We start from the raw sequence: 25,199 nt of genomic DNA, 5'->3' as shown, positions 1-25,199 counted from the left end.
GGCACATACTCAATCCAATTGCATTTGCTTTCTTTTCCAGAGACTCAGCCTGTAAATTAACTTCCTGGGACTCCCAAGTCCCTCTGTTCTTTGAACCTTCTCCCCATTTAGATAATACTCCTCTCCTTTTACTAAAATGCATTATCATACATTTCCTAACACTATATTCCATCTAACACTTTTTTGCCCATTCTTCCACTTGTCCTCAGCACTACCTACGTGTGACTTATGCTTCTCCCTCTCAAATTGCAGTGTGAATTCAATCATATTATCACTGCTTCCTAAGGGTTCCTTTACCTTAAGTTCTCTAATAAGATCTAGGTTATGAACAACACCCAATCTAAGATAGCCTTTCCCTGAGTAGGCTCAAGCACAAGCTGCTCTGAAAAAAAAGACGTCTGGTAGCCATTCAACAAACTCCCCCTTGCGGTCTGATACCAATCTGATTTTTCCCTCTCCGCTTATATATTGAAATCCTCCATTACAGTTGTGTCCTTGCCCTTATTACAGGCCTTTTCCAACTCCCTTTGCAAACTCTACTCCACATCTTGGCTACTATTGAAGGCCTATATTTGATTCCATAATTTTTTTTACTCTTGCAGTTTCTTAACTCCTCCCACTAAGATTCAACATTCTCTGACCCTGTCACCTCATTCTCAAGATGTAATTCCATCTCTTACCAACAGAGCCACACCACTGCCTATGCCTTCCTTCCTGTCCTTAATATACAAGGTATATCCTCTGATGTTAAGCTCCCAGTTATGGCCGCCTTTCAGCCACGACTCAGTGAACAGTGTCATACCGACTAATCTCTAATCGCTGAACAGATCCTGACCTGGATCTGGGCCGTACCCTCCAAATATCCAGACCTGCCTCGGTTTTTTTGCACTACCTTACTTTCCCTTTTCTATTTTCTATTTATGATTTATAATTTAAATTTTTAATATTTACTATCGATTTGTACTCCAGGGAGCGCGAAGTGCAGAATCAAATATCGCTGTGATGATTGTACGCTCTAGTATCAATTGTTTGGTGACAATAAAGTATAAAGTATAATTGTGCCACGTGTTTGCCCACCTTATTCTGAATGTTATGCGCATTTAAATACAGCACCTTCAGTCCTGCATTCTCTGCCTTTGAATTTTGCCTCTGTGGTACAATTTAACCCTTTGCTCTACAGTTGTATTCAATCATTGGTTTGCCTTTCCTTGCATTCATATTATACCCATCACCTACTTGTAAACCTGCTGGCTCATACTCAACTCTATTATACTGGCTCCCATCCCCCTGCCATATTACTTTAAACCATTCCCAACAGGTCTAGTAAACCTGCCCGCAAGAATATTGATCCCCTTGGATTCATGTGCAACCCATCCCTTTTGTGCAGGTCCCAGCTGCCCCAGAAGAGGTCCCAATTATCCATAAATCAGAATCCCTGCCCCCTGCTCTAATTCTTCAGCCACGCATTTACCTGCCACCTCATTCTGTTTCTATCCTCACTGTCACGTGGCACAGGCAGCAATCTGAGATTACTACCTTTGAGGTCCTGTACCTCAGCTTCCATTCTAACTTCCTGTATTCTTTTTTTTCAGGATCTCCTCCCTTTTTCTACCCATGTCGTTGGTACCAATATGTACCGCGACTTCTGGCTGCTCACTATCCCTTTCAGGATATTGCGGACATACTGAGAAAAATCACAGACCCTGGCACCTGGGAGGCAAGCTACCATCTATGTTTCTTCTTTGCGTCTGCAGAATCACCTGCCTGTCCTCCTGACTATAGAGTCCCCTGTTACTGCTGCATCCTATTCAATTCCCTACCCTTCTGAACCACAGGGCCAGACCCAGTGCCAGAGGCACGTCCACTGTTTCTTCCCCCAGGTAAGCGCTCCCTCCAATCGTACTCAAAATGGAGTACTTATTGTTGAGGGGATGGCTACAGGTGTGCTCTCCACTATCTGATGTTCTCCCTTCCCTCTCTGGACTGTCACCCATTTACCTGTCTCTTGTAGCCTTGGGATGACTACCTCCCTGTAGCTCCTGTCTATCACTGCTTCAGTTTCCCAAACAAGCCAAAGGTCATCGAGCTGCAGCTCCATTTGCTTAACATGTTCCCTAACATGATGAGTCCATGGCCAGATGAGCCATGATCTTATTGAATGGTGAAGCAGGCCTGATGGGCCAGATGGCCGACTCCTGCTCCTATTTCTTATGTCTCTCAGGAGCTGCATCTCAATAAACCTGGTGTAGATGTGGCCATTGGGGAGGCTGGCAGTCTCCTGGAGATCCCACATTTGACACCCACAACAGGACACTGGCTCTGTGGACATACCTCCTATTCTCTCAAGAGCTAAAAAGAAATAAGTAATAAACTCACCTATTTACCTTGCCTCCACCTATTCTCGCTGAATCCTGTTGCGCCAAAGCCTTGCTACTCTAACTCAAGACTACTCTGACAACTGCTCCCATGATGACTGCTCTACTCAGCTGGACTATTGTGGTCAGTTCTGGTTGCCTCATTATAGGAAGGATGTGGAAGCTTTAGAGAGGGTGCAGATGAAATTTGCCAGAATGCTACCTGGATTAGAGAGCATGTCTAATGAGGGCAGGATGAGCGAGGTAGGCCCTTTCTCTTTGCAGCGATGAGAGGTGACTTCATAGAGGTTTACAAGATGCTAAGAGGCATAGATAGAGTAGAGAGCCAGATACTTTCTCCCCAGGGTAGAAATAAGTTAATTTTATGGTGACTGGTGGAAAGGTGGGGGATGGAGGGGAGGTGTCAGAGGTAGCATATGAGTAGAGTTTGATTACTCTGGGTCTCTACTCACTAGAATTCAGAAGAATGAGGGGTGACCTCATTGAAACCTATTGATGGTGAAAGGCCTTGATGGAGTAAATGTGGAGAGGATGTTTCGTATGGTGGGAGAGTTGACACAGCCTCAGTATAAAGGGGCGTCCTTTTAGAACAGAGATGAGGAGGTATTTCTTGAGACAGGGGATGGTGAGTCTGGAATTCTTTGCCACAGGCAGCTGTGGAGGCCAAATCTTTATGTATAGTTAAGGTGGAGGTTGATGGATTCTTGATTGGTCAAGGCATGAAGGAATGTGGGGAGAAGGAGATTGGAGCTGAGAGGATAATGGGTGTGTGGAACACACTGCCAGGGGTGGTGTAGAAGCAGATACAATCGGGACATTAGATAGGCACATGGATGATAGAAATATGGAGGGTTGTGTGGGATGAAAGGATTAGATTGATGTTGCAGTGTGTTAAAATGTCAGGTCATTGTCACGAAGGGCCTGTACTCTATGACAGTGCCTCTACTTCCTTAGCAGTCTGTGGAGATTCAAAGATTTCAACAAACTTCTATGGATGTGTGGTGGAGAGTGTATTGACTGGCTGCATCACGGCCTGGTATGGGAACACTAATGACTTTGAATGGAAAATCCTACAAAAGGTAGTGTATTCGGCACGGTACATCACAGGTAAAACCCTCCCAACCATTGAGCACATCTACATGAAACACTGTCAGAGGAAAGCAACATCCATCATCAAAGATCTTCACCATCCAGGCCATGCTTTTTTCTTGTGGCTGCCAGTAGGTAGAAGGTACAGGTGCCTCAGGACTTGCACCACCAGCTTCAAGAACAGTTACTACCCCTCAACCATCAGGCTCTTGAACAAAAGAAGATAACTACACTCAACTATTGAGATGTTCCCATAGCCAATTATCTCATTTTAAGGACTCTTTAATGTGCGATCGAGAATCTCTGGAGAGAAGGCCCCAAAATCCTCGGCTTTGCCTGCTGCTGGCGACCGAGGCTGAGGTCGAAGCGTTCGGATAGAGATGGTGCTCGGTACTCGGTGTCGGAGGGCTCATCAGAGCTCGAAGTTTTCGGATGACTCAGAGTCGGACTGTGGTCAGGCATAGCAGGGAGAGTTTGCACTGTTGTAACTATATGTTATAATTATGTGGTTTTGTTAGTTTTTCAGTCTTGGTCTGTCCTGTGTTTCTGTGATATCACACTGGAAGAATATTGTATCATTTCTTAATGCATGCATTAATAAATGACAATAAAAGAGGACTGCGTGTCCTCATCTAATCTAATAATCTACCCTTCATCTTATTATTTCATGCTCTCGTTATTTATTGCTAGTTATTTACATTTGTATTTACACAGTTGGTTGTCTACTATGCTGTGCTTGATCTTTCATTGATCCTGTTACAGTTACTATTAAAAAGATTTGCTGAGTATGCCTGCAGGAATAAAGAATTTCGGAGTTGTATGTTGTGACATATACAGTATGTCTCTGAATAATAAAACTTACTTCGAATTTTCTGCAGTGTTCTGTGATACTGAACTCGGTGAGGCGGTAGATTCTATGGATATTCACTGTTTGGGATCTGTGCATTGGAAAGTGGATTTCATCTGGGAGGGGTGTTGGTGCTGGTCACAATGCACCTGACCTGGGCTGGCAGCAACACTAATCTTTGCCCTTCTCCTTACAGGAGGATGTCTCAGTGCCTGACAGACGGGTACTGGTCACTGGAGCAACGGGACTGCTGGGCCGAGCCGTGTACAAAGAGTTTGCGGAAAATGGTTGGGATGCGGTGGGCTGTGGTTACAGGAGAGCTCGACCCCGGTTTGAAAAAGTGAACCTGCTGGAGGCAGGGGAAGTGCGGAGGATGATCCAGGAGGTTAAGGTGCTGAACCTCAATATACTGCTGACAATTGGGCTGAGGAGTGGGCTGTAGGAGACATCTGTAATGGGAAGGGCTGGTGGGCTTGGGAGAGGGCCAGAAGTGCAGCCATGCTGTGCTGGGAATGAATGGTGTGGAGGAGGGGCTGATGTCATTGGTGGGATAGGAGCTTGCTAGGGAAGGGTCAAACAGCCTGTGCCTACAAGCAGAGCAGCATCATGTGTATTAGTCTGGAGCTGGGGGAAGGGGATCCTGTGCGTTTAACAGGTCCCTCACAGCAGGTCTGTTGGCCAGTGAGCAGCAAATGTCTGTGGAACAGGAGAGAGAGATCTCTGCTTTGACAGAAATTGCCATGTTCCACAGAACTTCCGAGCCAGTTGTAAAATGGCTCTGAAGTTTTATGAGATGGTATGGAGGGAAGATTCACTGTGTCTGACCCTGGGAGTGTGAGACGGGATGGTGTAGAGGAAGCGTTGATCTGTGTCTGACCTTTTTTTTTAAACAAAATATCTTTGTTACAATGTTATTGCTTCAGTATATACAAGCCAGTGACTAACACAATTATTACACAACGACTAGACAAACAACATTGAACTAAAATGTTTCCATCTCTGTCAATGGTGGCGCTAATCCCCTGTTGTGCCCAACGGTCCCGGAGCACCTCTGTGGTCGCCGTGGACAGCATGTGTTCCCCCTCAATATTTACCCGGGCATGAACATACCCCTAAACATTGCCAGGCAGTTTGCCCAGGCAGATCCCTCCGCCACCTGCTCCAGGAACCTCAGATAGCTGTTTTCGCCAGCCCCAGGTGTAAGTTGACAAGGACATCATCATCCCTCCATGCCCCCTCCTTACTGGGTGACCATAGGATGGGGCTGAAATGCAGACAGAGGAAAGGAACAACCCTCGCAGATATGTGAAAAGGGGCTGCAGCCTCGCACACTGTAGGTACACGTGGTACAGGGTCTCCTCCAGCCTGCAGAAGTGACACGCAGCTGTGATATCCGTGTACAAACTAAGGAACTTGTTACAGGGCACTGCTCTTTGCAGCAGCCTCCACCCCAAGTCCCCGAGGTGCATGGGAAGAAGTCCCTTGTAAAGGGACTTTCATTGTAGACTTGCCTCACCTCCAGGTGGAAAGACAGTCCACCACAGCGTGTCAGGACAGTGGACAAGGACTAGGAAGTGGAGGGTGTGGAGCAGCAGCCAGAGCAGGTACCCCCTACTTGCATTCCTGAATGGGATTGTGGGTGTCGATGAGAGACGACTCAAGTTGTGTGGGCTCAGCTTTCGGATGGGATTGCAGGGTCTGGGCCCAAAAGGCAGCTCTGGCAGTGCAGAGGTGAGCCCAGCCTGGGTCGTTCCACACACCTGAGCCGCACTGACATCCGTTGAGGTAGGTCAGGGGTCGGCCGGAACTCCACGATCTGCCAGAGGAGAGGGTTCCTGGCCTGAGGCAACTATGTTCCAGACCCTCATTAGGTCCTGATAGGAGTCAGACAGACTTCTGACAAAGCATCACAGCTAATGCCTGCCAGTGGTAGCCGCATCTCTTCGTGAATACAGTGGCCCCCCGGAGAAATGCCACCAAATGTCACCTGGGAGCGTGCTCGGCGTACAGGAATCTGAGCGGGGTCCTGAGGCGGAGAGCCGCCAGCCGAGTGCGGACACACACCGGCGACTGTCTGCCCGCTCCCACTGGGAGACTGAAGACTGGAGACTCGGTGTTTCCTGTTACCCCAGAAGAAGTCCGTCAACTTCCTCTGCATTCCTGAGACAAAGGGGGCAGGTGGAGCAAGGTGACTATCTGTAACCACAACATGGAGACCACCAGTTGGCTTATGACCACCACTCTGCCTTGATAGGAAAGCACCCTGAGTAGGCCTGACCAGCGTCCCAGCCGGGCCATGACTTACGTCTCATGGTCTTGCCAGTTCGCCAGTTAGGTCTCCCCAGAAGGACTTGGGTAGACTCAGATAGAGGAGATTCACTCAAAAGGTCTCATTTCCTCTGGCAGGGAGTCCACCTGCCATGGACCCATTAACTTCCTGGCACTTGCGCATTCTCTGCAGGTCATTGGGATCTGTCACCATCAGGAGCACGTCGTCAGCATAGGCCGAAAGGATGGCTTCCATGTCCAATTCATGTAGAGCCAGACCCGTCGCTCCGCTGAAGAAGGCACAGGAACAGCTCTCTACTCAGATGGTATACAACTGGCTGGACATAGGGCACACCTGATGTACCCCTCTTAAGGGAATGGGCGCTGTCAGTGATCCATTAACCTTGACAAGGCACTACGTGGCACAGTATAGGAGTATGACCCGGGCTACAAAGTGTGGTCCCAGCCCAAGTGCCTACAGAGTGCCCACTGGTCCAACACCTCCTGGTCAAGAGAGTGAAACGCTGCAGTTTCCTGGAACAGGTGGATCAGGTCCGGGACTAGATGGACATTATCCTGAATGGACTGACTTGGGACCGTGTACAATTGGTCAGGATGGATCACCTGTCAATACTGAGCCAAGAGGGTTAGCCATTGCCCAGGCAAAGATGTTATAGTCTGCCAACCAAAGAGAGACCGGACACCAGTTCTTTAGTAGGTGGCAGTCTCCCTTCTTGGGCAGTAGGACAATAGTTCTCTGCCGTGAAAGGGACCTTTCCCCGGTGGCTAGACTCTCCCCTAGGACAAAGCTGTAGTCATCCCCGAAGACAACTAGGCCAGGGGAGTGTCCAGCCTCTCTGGGCTGACCATAGGCAGATCTTTCCGGACCTCACTGCACGTGTCTGCATTTGACAGGTCTGGTGAGAATAAGGACACAGAGGGAGCGAGGAGCAGACTTCTGTGTTGATTTCATCAGGGTCTGTGATGCAGAAATCACCTGCAGCAGGTAATTCCAGTTCTGCTTTTGGGCTCCCTGCCACTTCTCCAATGAGTAGAAGGGTGAGCCAAGGTCCAAATTGTGCAGCGTTTGGATCCATTATCTTGCGTATGTACCTTGGGACTGCTACAGCGTGCTTCTCCTGGTATTCCTGCCATAACTATTGGTCCCCAGTGGTCAGACCAAGGTAGAACTCTTAAGTCAATCAACTGTCTCTCAAACCGATCAATCTCAGAGCCCTGCATCTTTGGCGACCCCCCTAGTGTACTCCTGACATAGAAACCAGATGTGGGCTTTCACACCAGAGCCGTAGAGAGCAGAAATCCTCCTGCCTCTCCCTCCAGGTGACCCAGAGTGCATGGAATGAATCCAGGAATTGGCTGTCTTCCAGCAACCAGTGTTAAAGTGCCAGTGCCCAGATCCCACCCAAGAATACAGTGGAGCAAACTCCATCCACACAAGGTGATGGCCGCATGGAGGAGCTAAATGCCGGAGATATATGCCTGAGAGATGTAGAGGTGGTCTTTGGGGAAACCTCCCTCTCTAGATCTTCTCGGGAAGGTGCTAGAGTCAGGGTGAAGATTCTCCCAGGTGTCTACCAAGTCAAAGGAGCCTACTAGCTCCTTTAAATTTTCTGATGCTGGGTCACAATGGAGACCAGATTGGTCCTCCACCATGAGGGTACAGTTGAAGTCTCCCCTGAGGATGGTGCATCCACAGGGTTAATGGAGCTCAGCAGAATGGACACCTGACGAAATAGGCGCATCTGCAACACCCTGTGCCTCGGGGCATAAACGTTGATAAAGTGCAGAGGTACACTATCCAGGCACATGGCTAGGTGGAGCAGTTGGCGGGGAACGATACCTTGGACTTCTACGATTTCCAGCTAGAAGGTTGGTGCCAAAAGAATCGCCACCCCACCAGAGGTGGAGCTGAGGTGACTCATGTAGACCCCTCCCTGCCACTCCAGGAGCCAATTGGACTCGTCCCCTGGGATGGTATGGGTTTCCTACAGGAAGCTCACTGCATATCTCCCATCCCTGAGGACTGAGCGATTTTTAAACCTGTGGAGGGAACCCCCGCTGCCATTCAGATTTAGACTAACTATGGTGATCTTCATATTGGGAGTATACACCAGCACCCTTCCTGGTGAGAGCAGAGACACCCTCAGTCATACTTTCTCGGAAAACCAAGAAGGCTCTTTGCTGTCTGGGCTCAAGTGATGCCAGCGCTACCCTGTGACGTGCCAACCCCCAAAGGAGTAAGGCTGCTTTGCATCCTGATGTGTCTTACCAGGTAATCCATGAAGGATTTAGGCTGTCGCCTATCGTTCCCAGACATAACATTCCTATTCCCCTTCCCTTTCCGTCTGAGGATGACACCCAGGAACTTAATCAGCCTCGGCATGCTAGACCAGCGCAAGGAGGCTAATTTCGACTGATGCTTCTCACCTTCAGAGGTGAGGATGAACTCTCTGATCTCAACAGGGATCAATGGGAACTTCTCAGGAGGGGTGAGGATGTCCATCGTCTCACTATCAAATGAATCTTCCTCTACCCCATCACTACACAAAGAGCCCCTATCTTCCTTCCTGTGTGTACTGGCAGACTGGACCACTTCTAACTGACACTGCACAGCGGGTACCTTGCTCACACCTGCCGACTCCACCTTTTCATCAGCCCTACCCTCAAGAACAACAATGGAGGGATCACCCCCAGGAACTCCCTGAAAACCAAGCGTAGATAGGGTCAGCATGATGAATAAATCTCTATTCTCAGGAGCCAGGCAAGAGGTGGACCCTGACAACTCTGTTTCTAGGGGCATTTGGGAGCCTGATCCTGAGAGTGAGAGCGACAGGCTGCTGCTTTGCTAACATTATCTAGTGCACTTGCCTCTAGGAAGGCACCAACTAATAAGTCCTGGGGGAGGGCTGTAGGGCTGTCTCAGTTCCCAGATCAGGGGCAACAACAACTTCCTGCATAAACACCCCACCTACCATAGGGCTCGAGGCTGTTTCTGGGGATTCAGGTTTAGGACTCACCTCCACCCGGATTCCCACATCCTTCGGTGACCCCCCCAAGTCTACATTCTCTGGCCTCTGGGAGAAGAGCTTCTTCTCCTCAGGCTAGACGGGCACCCAGGTGCAGGAGTTACTAATGCAGTGGCACTTTCCACTTCCATCACCTTGTCCACCTGCGTGCTTCCCTGAGTCTCCCGCTGAACTTCAGGACAAGTAAGTTCCTCGGTAGTGAGCTCTGCGTTCTCAGGGGCCTTCCTGGGGTGTTTGGATTTCTTCTTCGCCTTCCTGCCCTGTGGAGGCTCCTCCCTGTGCCTGCCGTACATGTAAGCTCAGGTGCCTCCATCCCAACCACGGGCGAAAGCAGTTGCAGGGATAGGGGTAAATGGGGAACTGGTGCCAGAGGTGGACTCCTTGGGCCGGGTGTTTGGACAATCCTTCTGAAAGTGCCCCACCTCTGCGCACACATGGCACTGTGGGTGCTCAGAGCTCCAGTACTGGACTTTGTGCTGGACAGTAAACTGGCCCTCAGCGTTGTCCACCTGTGCCAGCTGCATGAACAGCTGGCACTGGAAAGAGATAACACTGTGCTGGCTGTGTCTCTTAAATTTGTGTCTTACGGCAGTTATCTCTGACGTTATGTCCCAGAGGGCTAGATGGAGAAGAAACACCTCATTGGGAATGAAAGGCTTGACGTGCCGGAGGATGATTCATTGCATGGGAGCTGTCACGAGCTCCATCTGTAAAAAAGTGGCTTTGACTGTGATCCCCTTACTGAGAGTCTAGTGCACCAGCTCATCATTCCCCAGATAAAGCACAAGACCGTAAGACATAGGAGTAGAATTAGGCCATTTGGCTCATGGAGTCTGCTCCGCATGAATCATGACAGATCCTTTTTTTCCCCTTCTCAGCCCCAGTTCTCTCCTTAACCTTTGATGCCATGACCAATCAAGAACCTATCAACCTCTGTGAGGTTCACGAGGTTAATTCCCGGGATGGCGAGGCTGTCACATGTTGAAACATTGGAGCGATTGGGCTTGTATACACTGGAATTCAGAAGGATGAGAGGGGATCTGATTGAAACATAAGATTGGACACACTAGGGGCAAGAAACATGTTCCTGATGTTGGGGGAGTCCAGAACCAGAGGCCACAGTTTAAGAATAAGGGGTAGGCCATTTAGAACAGAGTTAAGGAAAAACTTATTCACCCAGAGAGTTGTGGATCTGTGGAATGTGCTGCCTCAGAAGGCAGTGGAGGCCAATTCTCTGGATGCTTTCAAGAAAGAGTTAGAGCTCTTAAAAATAGCGGAGTCAAGGGATATGGGGAGAAGGCAAGAACGGGGTACTGATTGTGGATGATCAGCCATGATCACAGTGAATGGTGGTGCTGGCTCAAAGGGCCAAATGGCCTACTCCTGCACCTATTGTCTATTGCCTTAAATACACCCAACAACCTGGCCTCCACAGCTGCCTGTGGCAATAAATTCCACAAATCTACCATCCTCTGGGTAAAGAAATTTCTCCGCATCTCTGTTTTAAATGGGCACCCCTCTATCCTGAAGCTGTATCCTCTTGTCCTGGACTCTCCCACCATGGGAAGTCTCCTTTCCACATCTACTCTACCAGGCCTTTCAACATTCAAAAGATTACAATGAGAACCCCCTCATCCTTCTAAATTCCAGCGAGTATAGACTCTAAGAGTTATCAAATGTTCCTCGTATGATAACCTTTTTATTCCCGGAATCATTCTTGTGAACCTCCTCTGAACCCTCTCCAATGCCAGCACATCTCTTCTCAGGTGAGGACCCCAGAACTGTTGACAGTATTTAAGGTGAGGCCTCATCAGTGCCTTATAAAGCTCTGCTCTTATCACATCCCTGCTTTTGCATTCTAGACCACCTGAAATGAATGCTAACATTGCATTTGCCTTCCTCACCACCGACTCTACCTGCAAGTTAACCTTTAGGGTGTTCAGCACAACCACTCTCAAGTCCCTTAGCATCTCAGACCGTCTCAGCTCTACGTAGTCTCCTACAGTCTGACCATCACATCTCTACGTAGTCTCCTGCAGTCTCACCGTCACATCTCTACATAGTCTCCTACAGTCTGACTGCCACATCTCTACATAGTCTCCTGCAGACTGACCGTCACATCTCTACGTAGTCTCCTACAGACTGACTGTCACATCTCTAGTCTCCTACAGTCTGACCGTCACATCTCTACATAGTCTCCTACAGTCTGACCGTCACATCTCTACGTAGTCTCCTACAGACTGACTGTCTCTACGTAGTCTCCTACAGTCTCACCGTCACATCTCTGCGTAGTCTCCTACAGTCTGATCGTCACATCTCTACATAGTCTCGTATAGACTGACAGTCACATCTGTGCATAATCTTCTACAGACTGACCGTCACATCTGTGTTGTCTTCTACAGCCTGACCAGATCGCTACATATGTCCACTCTTCCCTCTGCGATGTGGGACTGTGCAGCAGCATAACATGACCTTTGTTCCCACGTGGAATGAATTTTATGTTAAGTGCCGCGCATTTTTCAGTTCTCAGTCTAAAAATTTCCTGCTCGGTCTTTGTCTGAGCCAATGCATCCACTTATTTTGTAATCTTCATGTTGCCGTATCTTTGTCCTGAGCCATTTCCATTTGGAATGAATCCGAGTTCTGCTGACATGTATGTAGGAATACAGTTAGTGGCAATCCTGTGATCGGTGGAAACCTGACAAATCTCTTGTGTTTGTCCTGTTACAGCCACACGCTGTTGTTCACTGTGCGGCGGAGCGTAGACCTGATGTGGTGCAAAATCGACCTGATTATGCCCAGCAGTTGAACGTGAACAGTTCTGCATTCATAGCCAAGGAGTCAGGTATCACATCTTTTTATGGCCTCAAATACTTGTTGCTCTTACTGACAGAAGTCCACAGGGCGACTGTTTAACTTGTCTTGACTATCTGTCACCAGTGTGTCTGCTGTTTGAGCCGAGGGTAACAGGTATCCTGTTAACTGGCAAACTGCAGGGAGCAGTGATCATGTGGGACTGGAGGCTCATGTTTGGTCCAGACAGTAGAAACAGGGCATTAGGGATGATGCCAGAGACGCAGGCTGCTGGAGCCCGGAGCAACACTTGGAGGAACTCAGCAGGTTGAGTAGCATCTGAGAGGGACAAAGGAATTGTTTCAAGATGAAACCCTGTATCAGGACTGAGAGTGGAGAAGAGGCATTGAACAGTACAGGCCCTTCGGCTCACAGTTTTGTGTCAGCCTTTTAACCTACTCCAAAATCAATCTAACCCTTCCTTTCTACATAATTTTCCATTTTTCTGTCATCCATGTGCCTTTCTGAGATTCTTCTGAATATCACTAAGTATATGCCTCTACCAACACCGCAGGTGAGACTTTCCACACACCCACTACTCTCTGTAAAGAACCTGCCTCATTTTCAGTAATGAGGAAATAGCAGAGGCTTTGGATGACTATTTTGTGTAGTCTTCACAGCGAGGACACATCTAACATGCCAAAGAGAGATGTGATGGGAGGTGAGGACCTCGATACAATAGCTATCACTAAAGAGGTAGTACTGAGCAGACTTGTGGGCCTGAAGATAGACAAGTCCCCTGGTCCTGATGGAATGCTTCCCAGGGTACTGAAAGAAATGGCAGAAGTTATAGGAGAGGCTTTGGTGATAATTCACCAAAATTCTCTGGACTCTGGAAGGTCCTGGCGGATTGGAAGATGGCGGATGTCATGCCACTGATCAAAAAAAGGATGCAGACAAAAGGCAAGTAACTGTAGGCCAGTTAGTTTAACATGTGTGGTTGGGAAAATGCTTTAAACTATCATTAAAGAAGAAATAGCTAGGCAACTGGAAAGAAATGGATCCATCAGGCAGACGCAGCATGGATTCAGCAAAGGCAGGTCCTGTTTGACAAACTTACTGGAGTTCTTTGAGGATATGAATAGCACAGTGGATAGAGGGGAACGGATAGATGTTACTTACTTGGATTTCCAGAAGGTGTTGAGTAAGGTGCCGCATAAAAAACTTATCCATAAGATCAGAATTTATAGAGTTGGGGGTGATGTATTAGCATGGATAGAAAGCAGAGAGTTGGGATACATGGGTGTTACTCTGGTTGGCAATCAGTGGTGAGTGGTGTGCCACAGGGGTTGGTGCTGGGCCTGCAACTGTTCACGACGTACATTAACAATCTGGAAGAGGGGACTGAGTGCAGTGTATCTACGTTTGCTGATGATACTAAATTATGCAGAAGGTATGGAGAGTCTGCAGAGAGATATTGAGAGGTTAAATAGGTGGGCAAGAGTCTTGCAAACGGAGTACAATGTTGGTAAATGCGAGGTCATCCACTTTGGAGGGAAAAATGAAATACCAGATTATTATTTCAATGGTGAAAGATTGCAGCATGCTGCTGTGCAGAGGGACTGGGAGTGCTTGTGAATGAATCACAAAAGGTTGGTTTGCAGGTGCACCGGGCTATCAAGAAGGCAAATGCAATGTTGGCCATTGCTAGAGGGATTGAATTTAAGAGCAGGGAGGTTATGCTGCAACTGTACAGGGTACTGGTGAGGCTGCACCTGGAGTACTGCGTGCACTTCTGGTCTCCTTAGTTGAAGGAAGGATATACTGGCTTTAGAGGCGGTGCAGAGGGGGTTCACCAAGTTGATTCCAGGAATAAGGGGATTAGACTATGAGGAGAGGTTGAGTCGCCTGGGATTGCACTCGCTGGAATTCAGAAAAGTGAGAGGAGATCTTCTGGAAACGTATAAAATCATGTAAGGGATAGATAAGATATAGGCAGGAACGTTGTTTCCACTGCCAGGTGAGACTAGAATTAGGGGACATAGCCTCAAGATTTGAGGGAGTAGATTTAGGACGGAGATGAGGAGGAGCTGCTTTTCCCAAAGAGTGGTGAATCTGTGGAATTCTCTGCCCAGTGAAGCAGTGGAGGCTACCTCAGTAAATATATTTAAGTCAAAGTTGGATAGATTTTTGCATAGTAGGGGAAATAAAGGTTATGGGGAAAGGGCAGGTAGGTGGAGATAAGCCATCTTACTGAATGGTGGAGAAGGCTTGATGGGCCAGATGGCCTATTTATGTTCTTATACCTCTGATATCCCCTCTATATTTTCCTCCAATCAAGGAAAAAATGCCTGGCTGCACTCTCTCTCTGTCTATGCTTCTTAAGATCTTGTACACCTCTATCGAGATAGTCACCTCTCATCTTCCACTCTTAAGAGAAAAGCTCTAGGTCACTCAATCTATCCTCATAAGATGTGTTATTTTATCCAGGCAGCATCCTGGTAAATGTCTGCATCCTTCCTATAATGAGGTGATCAGATCTGAACACAATTCAAGTGTGGTCTAACCAGAGTTTTATAGAGCTGCAACATTACTTGAGACAACCAGCAGGTAACAGGTTGAAGGATGAATACAAATGGAGGTGGGGTGTGGGCAGATTTGGGGAGTGGTGGAGACAGGAGGGCGATGAACAGGAACGCAAGCTCTCCCATGCTGGAATGGGATGAGTATGACCGTTGATAATAGGAGCTATTAGAGTGGAGGTGATGGCCAGGTGGAACCAGGTACAAACAGGGGGATGGTGATCCGGTTGGTCGGAGGGGTGCTCTGGTCAGTGGGATGGGAGCTGGTGACAGCCAGGTGGAACCAGGTACAAATAGGGGAATAGTATTCCTGTCAGTGGGATGGGAACAAAATAATTGTTACTGTGGATCTGATGCAGTACAAAAATAACACAATAAAATAAAGATGCAGGAGGCCATTCTATCCAAGTGATTTGTGACTTTATCAAGCTGGCCTGGTTAAAAGCTTCCGAAATAATGGTGAAGGCGTCAGGGTGTGCTGTTTCGTGAATGTTGATGTCATTGTTCAGATCATTTCCTCTTTGACATTAGCCTGAGGTGGAATGTATACCGCTATCAAAATGACCGCAGAATTCTCCTGCGACAGGTAAAATGGATGGCACTTAATTTTGAGATATTCCAGGTCGGATGAGCAGAATTGGGACAACACTGATACATTTCTGCACCAAGAGGAACTGATCATGAGACATACACCACCTCCTCTGCTTCTGTCAGAGGGATCCTGATGGCGTATAGTGAACCCGTTACTCTGAATAGCTGTGTCCCATTCAGAAGCAGTTAACCAGGATCTCACCCTAGCTCTGAGATCTTCGATTTTATTTACTAGAGACTATACGTATACAGTGATAGATTGTTCAATCACATTAAAACATCTTTGTTGACTGTACAGACCCTGGAAGCAGTTGTGATTCAGTCTATCAGGCTGAAAGGGGGATATTTAATCATGTCCGTTGAGCTGCACTGCAATGAGATCAGCTCACGCAGCCCCAGAAATAGACCAGAGGTATCACGGCTTTGAGGATGGTGGTGAGGTTTAGGAAGAGAAGGTGCAAGGACAGGTGTTGCACTCTCTGAGGTTGTAGAGGAAAGTGCCAGGGAGTCAGTGGTAGGGGGCTGGGGTCAATGACCAGGAGGTGATGGATGGAATGTTCCTCTAAATATATTCAGTTTCACCCCATGTGGTATTTGATCAAATTTCTTTTTCAGTTGTTTCAAAGTAGATTCAAGTTCTCAAACAGCCTGTGTTAGAATATGAACGCTGTTTCTCATATATCAGCCCTTACCTTTCCCACCTATCACCTCCCAGTTTCTTACTTCTTCCCCACCCATCTGTCATCTTCTAGCTTGTCCTCCATCCTCTCTTCTCACCACCTTATTCCAGCTTCTACTCCCTGTCCTTTCCAGTCCTGATGAAGGGTCTCGGGCCAAAATGTCGACTGTTTATTCTTCCCCATAGATGCTGCCTGACCTACTGAGTTCCTCCAGCGTTTTGTGAGTGTTGCTCTGGATTTCCAGCATCTGCAGAATCTCTTGTGTTTCACATATCTCACCTGGTCTTTAAGTGTCCCCAGGAGCACCTCCCTCTGTGCTTGTGCCCCTACTCTCTGGTTATTCAGGGTGGTGTAGTGATTATCAGCCTCGTTGGCAATTCCTGCATCCTCCCTCAAGATGAGATGGTGCTGGTTTGGGTTTGGACATATAAGTTTCACGTTACTGGGACAGAGGCTGGAGATCCCGGTTCACAACATTCTGGGAAACCAAATCAAACGTGGCTTGAGTGAACAAAGCAGAACTTCCAGGCACCACACTAGTGTAGCAGCGTGATGCTGTTACAGTTTGGGGCACTGGAGTTTGGAGTTCAGTTCCAGTGTCCTTGTATGTTCCTTCCCATGAGTGTGTGGGTTTCCTCTAGGTGTTTTACTATGCTCCCACAGTCCCAAGACGTGCCAGTTAGTAGGTTAATTGGTCATTGTAAATAGTCCTGTGGTTTGGCTAGAGTTAAGTAAGTGTGTTGCGGTGTGGCATGGCTGATTGGGTCGGAGGGCTTGTTCCGTGCTGTATCTATAAATAAATTACTTTAACTAATTACAGCCATTTTCTGCTCCTTACAGCTGAGGTTGGCGCCTTCATGATATACCTGAGCACAGATTACATTTTTGATGGAACACACCCTCCTTACCGAGAAAGCGACACTCCTAACCCCCTCAACCTGTACGGGAAAAGCAAGCTGGCAGGGGAGAGGCAGGTTTTGCAAAACCACCCTGGTGAGGCAGGAATTGAACTGCCTTGGGCAGTGATTGTGGTTGGCAGTAGGTGGGGGGAGGGGCTGGCAAGTGGTGGGCACTGGGGTAATGTAACAGGGAGTAAGCTGCCTTGGGCATTGGGGTTGGCAGTGGAGGAGGGGTGGGCACTGGGGTAATGTAACAGGAAGTAAGCTGCCTTGGGCATTGATTGGGGTTGGCAGTGGAGGAGGGGTGGGCTGATGAGGGAAGGGTATTGGAGTTACATAACGGGAAGTGGGCTGCGGGGCATTGATTATGGTTGGCAGTAGAGGAGGGGTAGGCACTAGGGTTATGTAACAGCATTGGCAGCAGAGGCAATGAGGCATACAGTGGCATGCAAAAGTTTGGGCACCCCTGGTCAAAATTTCTGTTACTGTGAATGGCTAAGCGAGTAAAAGATGAACTGATTTCCAAAAGGCATAAAGTTAAAGATGACACATTTCTTTAATATCTTAAGCAAGAAAACTTATATTTCCATCTTTTACAGTTTCAAAATAACAAAAAAGGAAAAGGGCCCGAATCAAAAGTTTGGGCACCCTGCATGGCAGTACTTAGTAACACCCCCTTTGGCAAGTATCCCAGCTTGTAAACGCTTACTGTAGTCAGCTAAGAGTCTTTCAATTCTTGTATGGGGGATTTTCGCCCATTCTTCCTTGTAAAAGGCTTCTAGTTCAGTGAGATTCTTGGGCCATCCTGCAGGCACTGCTCTTTTGAGGTCTATCCACGGATTCTCGATGATGTTTAGGTCGGGGGACTGTGAGGGCCATGGCAAATCCTTCAGCTTGTGCCTCTTGAGTTCTATTTTAACTTCATCAGACCACAGGACTTGTTTCCAAAATGCATCAGGCTTGTTTAGATGTTCCTTTGAATGTTTTGAATAGAACTTTTTGGCCGCAATGAGCAAAGGTATGTTTGGAGAAAAAAGGGTGCAGAATTTCATAAAAAGAACACCTCTCCAACTGTTAAGCACGGGGGTGGATCGATCATGCTTTGGGCTTGTGTTGCAGCCAGTGGCACGGGGAACATTTCACTGGTAGAGGGAAGAATGAATTCATTAAAAACACCAGCAAATTCTGCAAGCGAACATCACACCATCTATTTAAAAAAAAGCCAAAGGTGAAAAGAGGATGGTTTCTACAACAGGATAATGATCCTAAACACACCTCAAAATCCAAAATCCTCGAGACGCAAGCTGAAGGATTTGCCATGGCCCTCACAGTCCCCCGACCTAAACATCATCGAGAATCTGTGGTTAGACCTCAAAAGAGCAGTGCATGCAAGACGGTCCAAGAATCTCACAGAACAGAACTAGCAAAGAAGAATGGGCGAAAATCCCCCAAACAAGAATTGAAAGACTCTTAGCTGGCTACAGAAAGCGTTTACAAGCTGTGATACTTGCCAAAGGGGGTGTTACTAAGTACAAAGAAATGTGTCATCTTTAACTTTATGCCTTTTGGAAATCAGTTCATCTTTTACTCGCTTAGCTAATCACAGTAACAGAAATTTTGACCAGGGGTGCCCAAACTTTTGCATGCCACTGTAGATTCTTGTAAAGGTTCTACAGAGACCTCTAAATCACACAAGCAGGATGTGTGGTAGGAGGAATTGGACTTGGAGGGGGTGGGTGGATTTAAGACCATAAGAGTTTGAAGCAGAATTAGGCCATTTGGTCCATTAAACCTGCTCCACTATTCCATAATGGGTAATTTATTATCCCTCTAAACAGCATTCTCCTCCCTTTTCCCCGTAACCTTTCGCACCGTTACTAATCAAGAACATGTCCACCTCTGCTTTCAATATACCCAATTAATTGGTCTCCAGAATCATCTGTGGCAATGAATTCCACAGATTCACTACTCTCTGGCAAAAGAAGTTCATCCTCGTCTCTGTTCTAAGTGGTCGATTCTCTCTTCTGAGGCTGTACCCTCTGGTCCTAGACTCACCCACAATAGGAAACATCCTCTCCACATCCACTCTATCTAGGCCTTTCAATATCTGATAAGTTTCAATGAGATCTCCCCTTATTCTTCTAAACTCCAGTGAGTTCAGGCCCAGAGTAATTAAATGCTTCTCATACATTAATCCTTTCATTCCTGGAATCATTTTTGTGAACCATCTCTGGACCCTCTCCAATGCCAGTAGATCCTTTCTTAGATAAGGGATCAAAGCTGCTTGCAATACTCCCAAGTGTGGTCTGAGAAGTGCCTTATAAAGCCTCAGCATTATATCCTTGCTCCATGTTCACTGAGCAGGGTGTGTGGACGGGGGATTGTCAGCAGGAGGTTATTTGGGTTATGGTGGAGATGGGGAGATTGTTGTGGAGAAGGAGTTTACAGTGTTGGGAGTGTGCATGTGGGGGATATCTGCGGGGAGAGGTTGTAGAAAACGGGTGTTGTGTGGGTGGTGGTGATTTCCAGAAATTGTTGATGTGGAGAGTTTGCTCACTGTGGTGGTATTATGAGTGGAATGATTGTCAATATGTGGATGTTATTTACAGAGTGGGGATGAAGGGAGAGTGTGGACAGATTGTTGGATATTTTCAGTGAGGGGAGATTATTCACTGTATGGGGGTATTTACCCTGTCTGTTCACTGGGTCCCAGGCGCTGCAGTGCTCCGCGTTCCTGTCCTTTACGGTCCAATAGAGGAGCTGGAGGAAAGTGCAGTCTGTGCCATCTTCAGCAGTGTCCAGTCCCCTGAAAGATTGGCCAGTGTTGACCACTGGCAGCAACGGTTCCCCACGCACGTGGCTGACGTGGCCAGAGTGTGCAGGGAGCTGTCTGAGCGCAGGATGCAGGTGAGTGTATGTGCACACATGCGCACACGTACGCACACATAGAACAAATCCTGTGTCTACTCTCACCCTGTTCAACCAATTCCCCCTTTCCCCATCCGTCACCCATCTGTGTTCACCTTGTGTGACTCCATAACCTTTCAAATCGCAGTACAAGCCTTTGTGTTACAAATATGATTAGTAGATTGATCTCAGAGTAGGTTGAAAGGTCAGCACAACATTGTGGGCTGAAGGGACTGTGCTGTGCTGAACTGTTGTGTGTTGAGGGATTCCTGCCAGAAGTGTGCTACCCTCAGTTGGCTGTGTTGCTGTGTTCTGGATGTGTGGAACTGTTAACTGCAGATTTTGTCCCAGATTTACATCTGTTACCTTATTGGGAATTATTTCCCCTGAACAGGACTCTTCAGTTAGTGGAATCTTCCACTGGTCTGGGAATGAACGAATGACCAAATATGAGATGGCTTGCACTATGGCAGATGTCTTCAGGCTTCCCAGAAATCACCTGCAACCGGTGAGTGAGTGTGCGTGTGTTCATTTTCTGTCGGGGGGGGGGGGCGGCTTATGTCACACAGGATCCCTTGCTGAAAAGCATGCTATGTTGGGTGTCAAGCTGACCTGTGTATGTGTGTGTCAGGTTTGTGTCACACACAGTACTTTGCTGAAAGCATGCCGTATTGCATGTGGAGCCTCCTGTTGGAGGTGGACCTGACAATCTGCCCCTCCCCAAAATTCAGAACTATAACCTGATATTTCTCAATTGTTTAAATGAGCAAAGAGAGAGAGACAATTCATAGCAGCCTTCCATGGCATTAACATATTACTGTCGCCTGTGTCACGTTCAGACTTTGCACTGCTTCAGATTGGGTCTGTCGCCAGTCCTATAAAACAATGGACTTGGTTTTGAAATGTACTTACCATCATAATACATACACACACACACTCACACACTCACACACACTCACACAATGCTGGAGGACCTCAGCATGTCCGGCAGCATCTACAGAAAGGAATAAACAATCAATGATTTTGGACCGAGACCCTTCTTCAGGACTGGAAAGGAAGGGGAAAGAAGCCAGAATAGAAGTGGGGAGTACAGGCTGGCAGGTGAAAGGTGAGACTGGGTGGGTGGGGGAGGGGGATAAGGATGAAGTAAGAAGCTGGGAGGGGTTAGGTAAAGATATAAAGAAGAATGAATCTGATAGGAGATGAGATTGGACCATGGAAGAAAGGGAAGGAGGAAGGGAACCAGAGAGAGGTTTACAGAAAATTTATGGAGGAAATTTGCAGGGATGTTGCTAGAACTGGAGGACCTGAGTTATAAGGAAAGTTTGAATAGGTTAGGATTTTATTTCTTGGTACGTAGAAAATTGATGGGAGATTTGATAGAGGTATATAAAATTATGAGTGGTATAGATAGGGTAAATGCAAGCAGGCTTTTTCCACTGAGGTTGGATAGAATGACAACTAGAGGTCATGTGTTAAGTGTGAAAGGTGAAAAGTCTAGGGAACATGAGGGGAAACTTCACTCAGAGACTTGTGAGTGAACGAGCTGCCAGCGCAACTGGTACATGCAAGCTCGATTTCAACGTTTAAGAAAAGTTTGGATAGGTACATGGGTGGTAGGGGTATGGAGGGCTATGGTCCTGGTGCAGGGTGATGGGAGTGGGCAGTTTAAATGGTTTGGCACAGACTAGATGGGCCGAATGACCTGTTTATGTACTGTACTTTTCTACGACTGTAGGTGATGGGCAGGTGGGAAGAGATGGGAGCCAGACTGGGAATGGAAAAAGGGAGGACAGGGGGACGAGAGAGAAATAACCCGGAAGTTAGGGAAGTTGATGTTCATGCTATCAGGAACGGTGGGATGGAGGCTGTTTTTGATCCTGGTGGTTGATGCTTTCAGATTTTTCTATCTTTTGCCCAAAGGGAGAGGGAGAATCAGGTTTAATATTCCGGCCTAAAGTATGTCATGAAATCTGTTTTACAGCAGCATTACATTGCAATACATAAAAAAAACTGTGAAGTACAATAAGTATATCCTGGCAGGAAGGTTTAATAGAGCTGTTAGGGAGGGTTTAAACTAATTTGGCAGGGGAATAGGAACCGAAATGATGGAGCAAAGGAGGGGGAAAACAGAAATAAATCTAAGATAGTAAGCAGTAAAGATGTCAGGAAGGACAGGCAGGCAATGTGCAATAAAATTGCAGAGCAATCAAAGCAAAAAGTACCAAATACTGGATTGAAGGTGTTATACTTAAATGCACGCAGCATAAGGAATAAAGTGGATGATCTTGTCGTACAGCTACAGATTGGCAGGCATGATATTGTAGCCATCACTGAGACGTGGCTAAAGGATGCATGTGGCTAAAGGATGCATGTCTCTGGGAGCTGAACATCCAAGGATACACGGTGTATCGGAAGGATAGGCAGGTAGGCAGAGGGGGTGGTGTGGCTTTATTGGTAAGAAATGATATTAAATCATTAGAAAGAGGTGACATAGGATCGGAAGGTGCAGAATCTTTATGGGTTGAGCTAAGAAATCGCAGGGGTAAAAGGACCCTGGTGGCAGTTATTTACAGGCCTCCAAACAGCTACAGTGATGTGGACTACAAATTACAACAGGAAATAGAAAAGGCTTGTCAGAAGGGCAGTGTTATGATAATTGTAGGGGATTTTAACATGAGAATGGATTGGGAAAATCAAGTCGGCACTGGACCTCAAGAGAGAATTTGTAGAAAGTCTACGAGATGGCTTTTTAGAACAGCTTGTTGTTGAGCCCACTAGGGGATCGGCCGTACTGGATTGGGTATTGTGTAATGAACCGGAGGTGATTAGAGAGATTGAGGTGAAGGAACCCTTAGGAGGCAGTGATCATAACATGATTGAGTTCACTGTGAAATTTGAGAAAGAGAAGCCGAAAACCGATGTGTCGGTATTTCAGTGGAGTAAAGGAAATTACAGTGACATGAGAGAGGAACTGGCCAAAGTTGACTGGAAAGGGACACTAGTGGGAAAGACAGCAGAGCAGCAGCGGCTGGAGTTTATGCGAGAAGTGAGGAAGGTGCACGACAGATATATTCCAAAAAAGAAGAAATTTTCAAATGGAAAAAGGATGCAACAAGAGAAGTCAAAGCCAAAGTTAAAGCAAAGGAGAGGGCATACAAGGAAGCAAAAATTAGTGGGAAGACAGAGGATTGAGAAGTTTTTAAAAGCTTACAGAAGGAAACTAAGAAGGTCATTAAGAGGGAAAAGATGAACTATGAAAGGAAGCTAGCAAATAATATCAAAGAGGATACTAAAAGCTTTTTCAAGTATATAAAGAGTAATAGACAGGTGAGAGTAGATATAGGATGATAGAAAATGATGCTGGAGAATTGTAATGGGAGATAAGGAGATGGCAGAGGAACTGAACGAGTATTTTGCATCAGTCTTCACTGAGGAAGACATCAGCAGTATACCGGATACTCAAGGGTGGCAGGAAAGAGAAGTGTGCGCAGTCACAATTACGACAGAGAAAGTACGCAGGAAGCTGAATATTCTAAGGGTAGATAAATCTCCCCGACCAGATGGAATGCACCCTTGTGATCTGAATGAAGTAGCTGTGGAGATTGTGGAGGCATTAGCAATGATCTTTCAAAAGTCAATAGATTCTGAAACACATATGAGCCAATCTGAACATGGCAGATTAAAAAGAATGGGCTTTAAGCATGTATTTTATTCATCATATAAATTGAGCCACAAAAGAGGGGTAGCTACTCTAATATCAAGTACTCTTAATTATGAACATAGAAACATAGAAACATAGAAAATAGGTGCAGGAGTAGGCCATTCGGCCCTTCGAGCATGCATCGCCATTTATTATGATCATGGCTGATCATCCAACTCAGAACCCCGCCCCAGCCTTCCCTCCATACCCCCTGACCCCCGTAGCCACAAGGGCCATATCTAACTCCCTCTTAAATATAGCCAATGAACTGGCCTCAACTGTTTCCTGTGGCAGAGAATTCCACAGATTCACCACTCTCTGTGTGAAGAAGTTTTTCCTAATCTCGGTCCTAAAAGGCTTCCCCTCTATCCTCAAACTGTGGCCACTCGTTCTGGACTTCCCCAACATCGGGAACAATCTTTCTGCATCTAGCCTGTCCAATCCCTTTAGGATCTTATACGTTTCAATCAGATCCCCCCTCAATCTTCTAAATTCTAACGAGTACAAGCCCAGTTCATCCAGTCTTTCTTCATATGAAAGTTCTGCCATCCCCAGGAATCAACCTGGTGAACCTTCTTTGTACTCCCTCTATGGCAAGGATGTCTTTCCTCAGATTAGGGGACCAAAACTGCACACAATACTCCAGGTGTGGTCTCATCAAGGCCTTGTACAACTGCAGTAGTACCTCCCTGCTCCTGTACTCGAATCCTCTCGCTATAAATGCCAGCATACCATTCGCCTTTTTCACCGCCTGCTGTACCTGCATGCCCACTTTCAATGACTGGTGTATAATGACACCCAGGTCTCGTTGCACCTCCCCTTTTCCTAATCAGCCACCATTCAGATAATAATCTGTTTTCCTATTTTTGCCACCAAAGTGGATAACTTCACATTTATCCACATTAAATTGCATCTGCCATGAATTTGCCCACTCACCCAACCTATCCAAGTCACCCTGCATCCTCTTAGCATCCTCCTCACAGCTAACACTGCCACCCAGCTTCGTGTCATCCGCAAACTTGGAGATGCTGCATTTAATTCCCTCATCCAAGTCATTAATATATATTGTAAACAACTGGGGTCCCAGCACTGAGCCTTGCGGTACCCCACTAGTCACCGCCTGCCATTCTGAAAAGGTCCCGTTTATTCCCACTCTTTGCTTCCTGTCTGCTAACCAACTCTCCACCCACACCAATACCTTACCCCCAATACCGTGTGCTTTAAGTTTGCACACTAATCTCCTGTGTGGGACCTTGTCAAAAGCCTTCTGAAAATCCAAATATACCACATCCACTGGTTCTCCCCTATCCACTCTACTAGTTACATCCTCAAAAAATTCTATGAGATTCGTCAGACATGATTTTCCTTTCACAAATCCATGCTGACTTTGTCCGATCATTGCACCGCTTTCCAAATGT

The 25,199-nt window shown here is 46.9% G+C and overlaps 1 protein-coding gene across 1 annotated transcript in view; it reads left to right on the top strand.

The window, feature by feature from the left end:
* Positions 1–25,199, top strand: part of mat2b (methionine adenosyltransferase 2 non-catalytic beta subunit methionine) — a 63,038-nt gene that overhangs the window by 25,822 nt on the left and 12,017 nt on the right. The window contains exons 2-6 of the mRNA XM_072264088.1: positions 4,508–4,702; positions 12,357–12,471; positions 17,113–17,265; positions 19,885–20,078; positions 20,473–20,586. Coding sequence (XP_072120189.1) covers positions 4,508–4,702; positions 12,357–12,471; positions 17,113–17,265; positions 19,885–20,078; positions 20,473–20,586 — 771 coding nt within the window. The remainder of the gene's footprint in view (positions 1–4,507; positions 4,703–12,356; positions 12,472–17,112; positions 17,266–19,884; positions 20,079–20,472; positions 20,587–25,199) is intronic.

This window comes from Mobula birostris, chromosome 7, assembly GCF_030028105.1.
Source record: "Mobula birostris isolate sMobBir1 chromosome 7, sMobBir1.hap1, whole genome shotgun sequence".
NCBI lineage: Eukaryota > Metazoa > Chordata > Chondrichthyes > Myliobatiformes > Myliobatidae > Mobula > Mobula birostris.
This window is presented reverse-complemented; position numbering and strand designations above follow the sequence as displayed.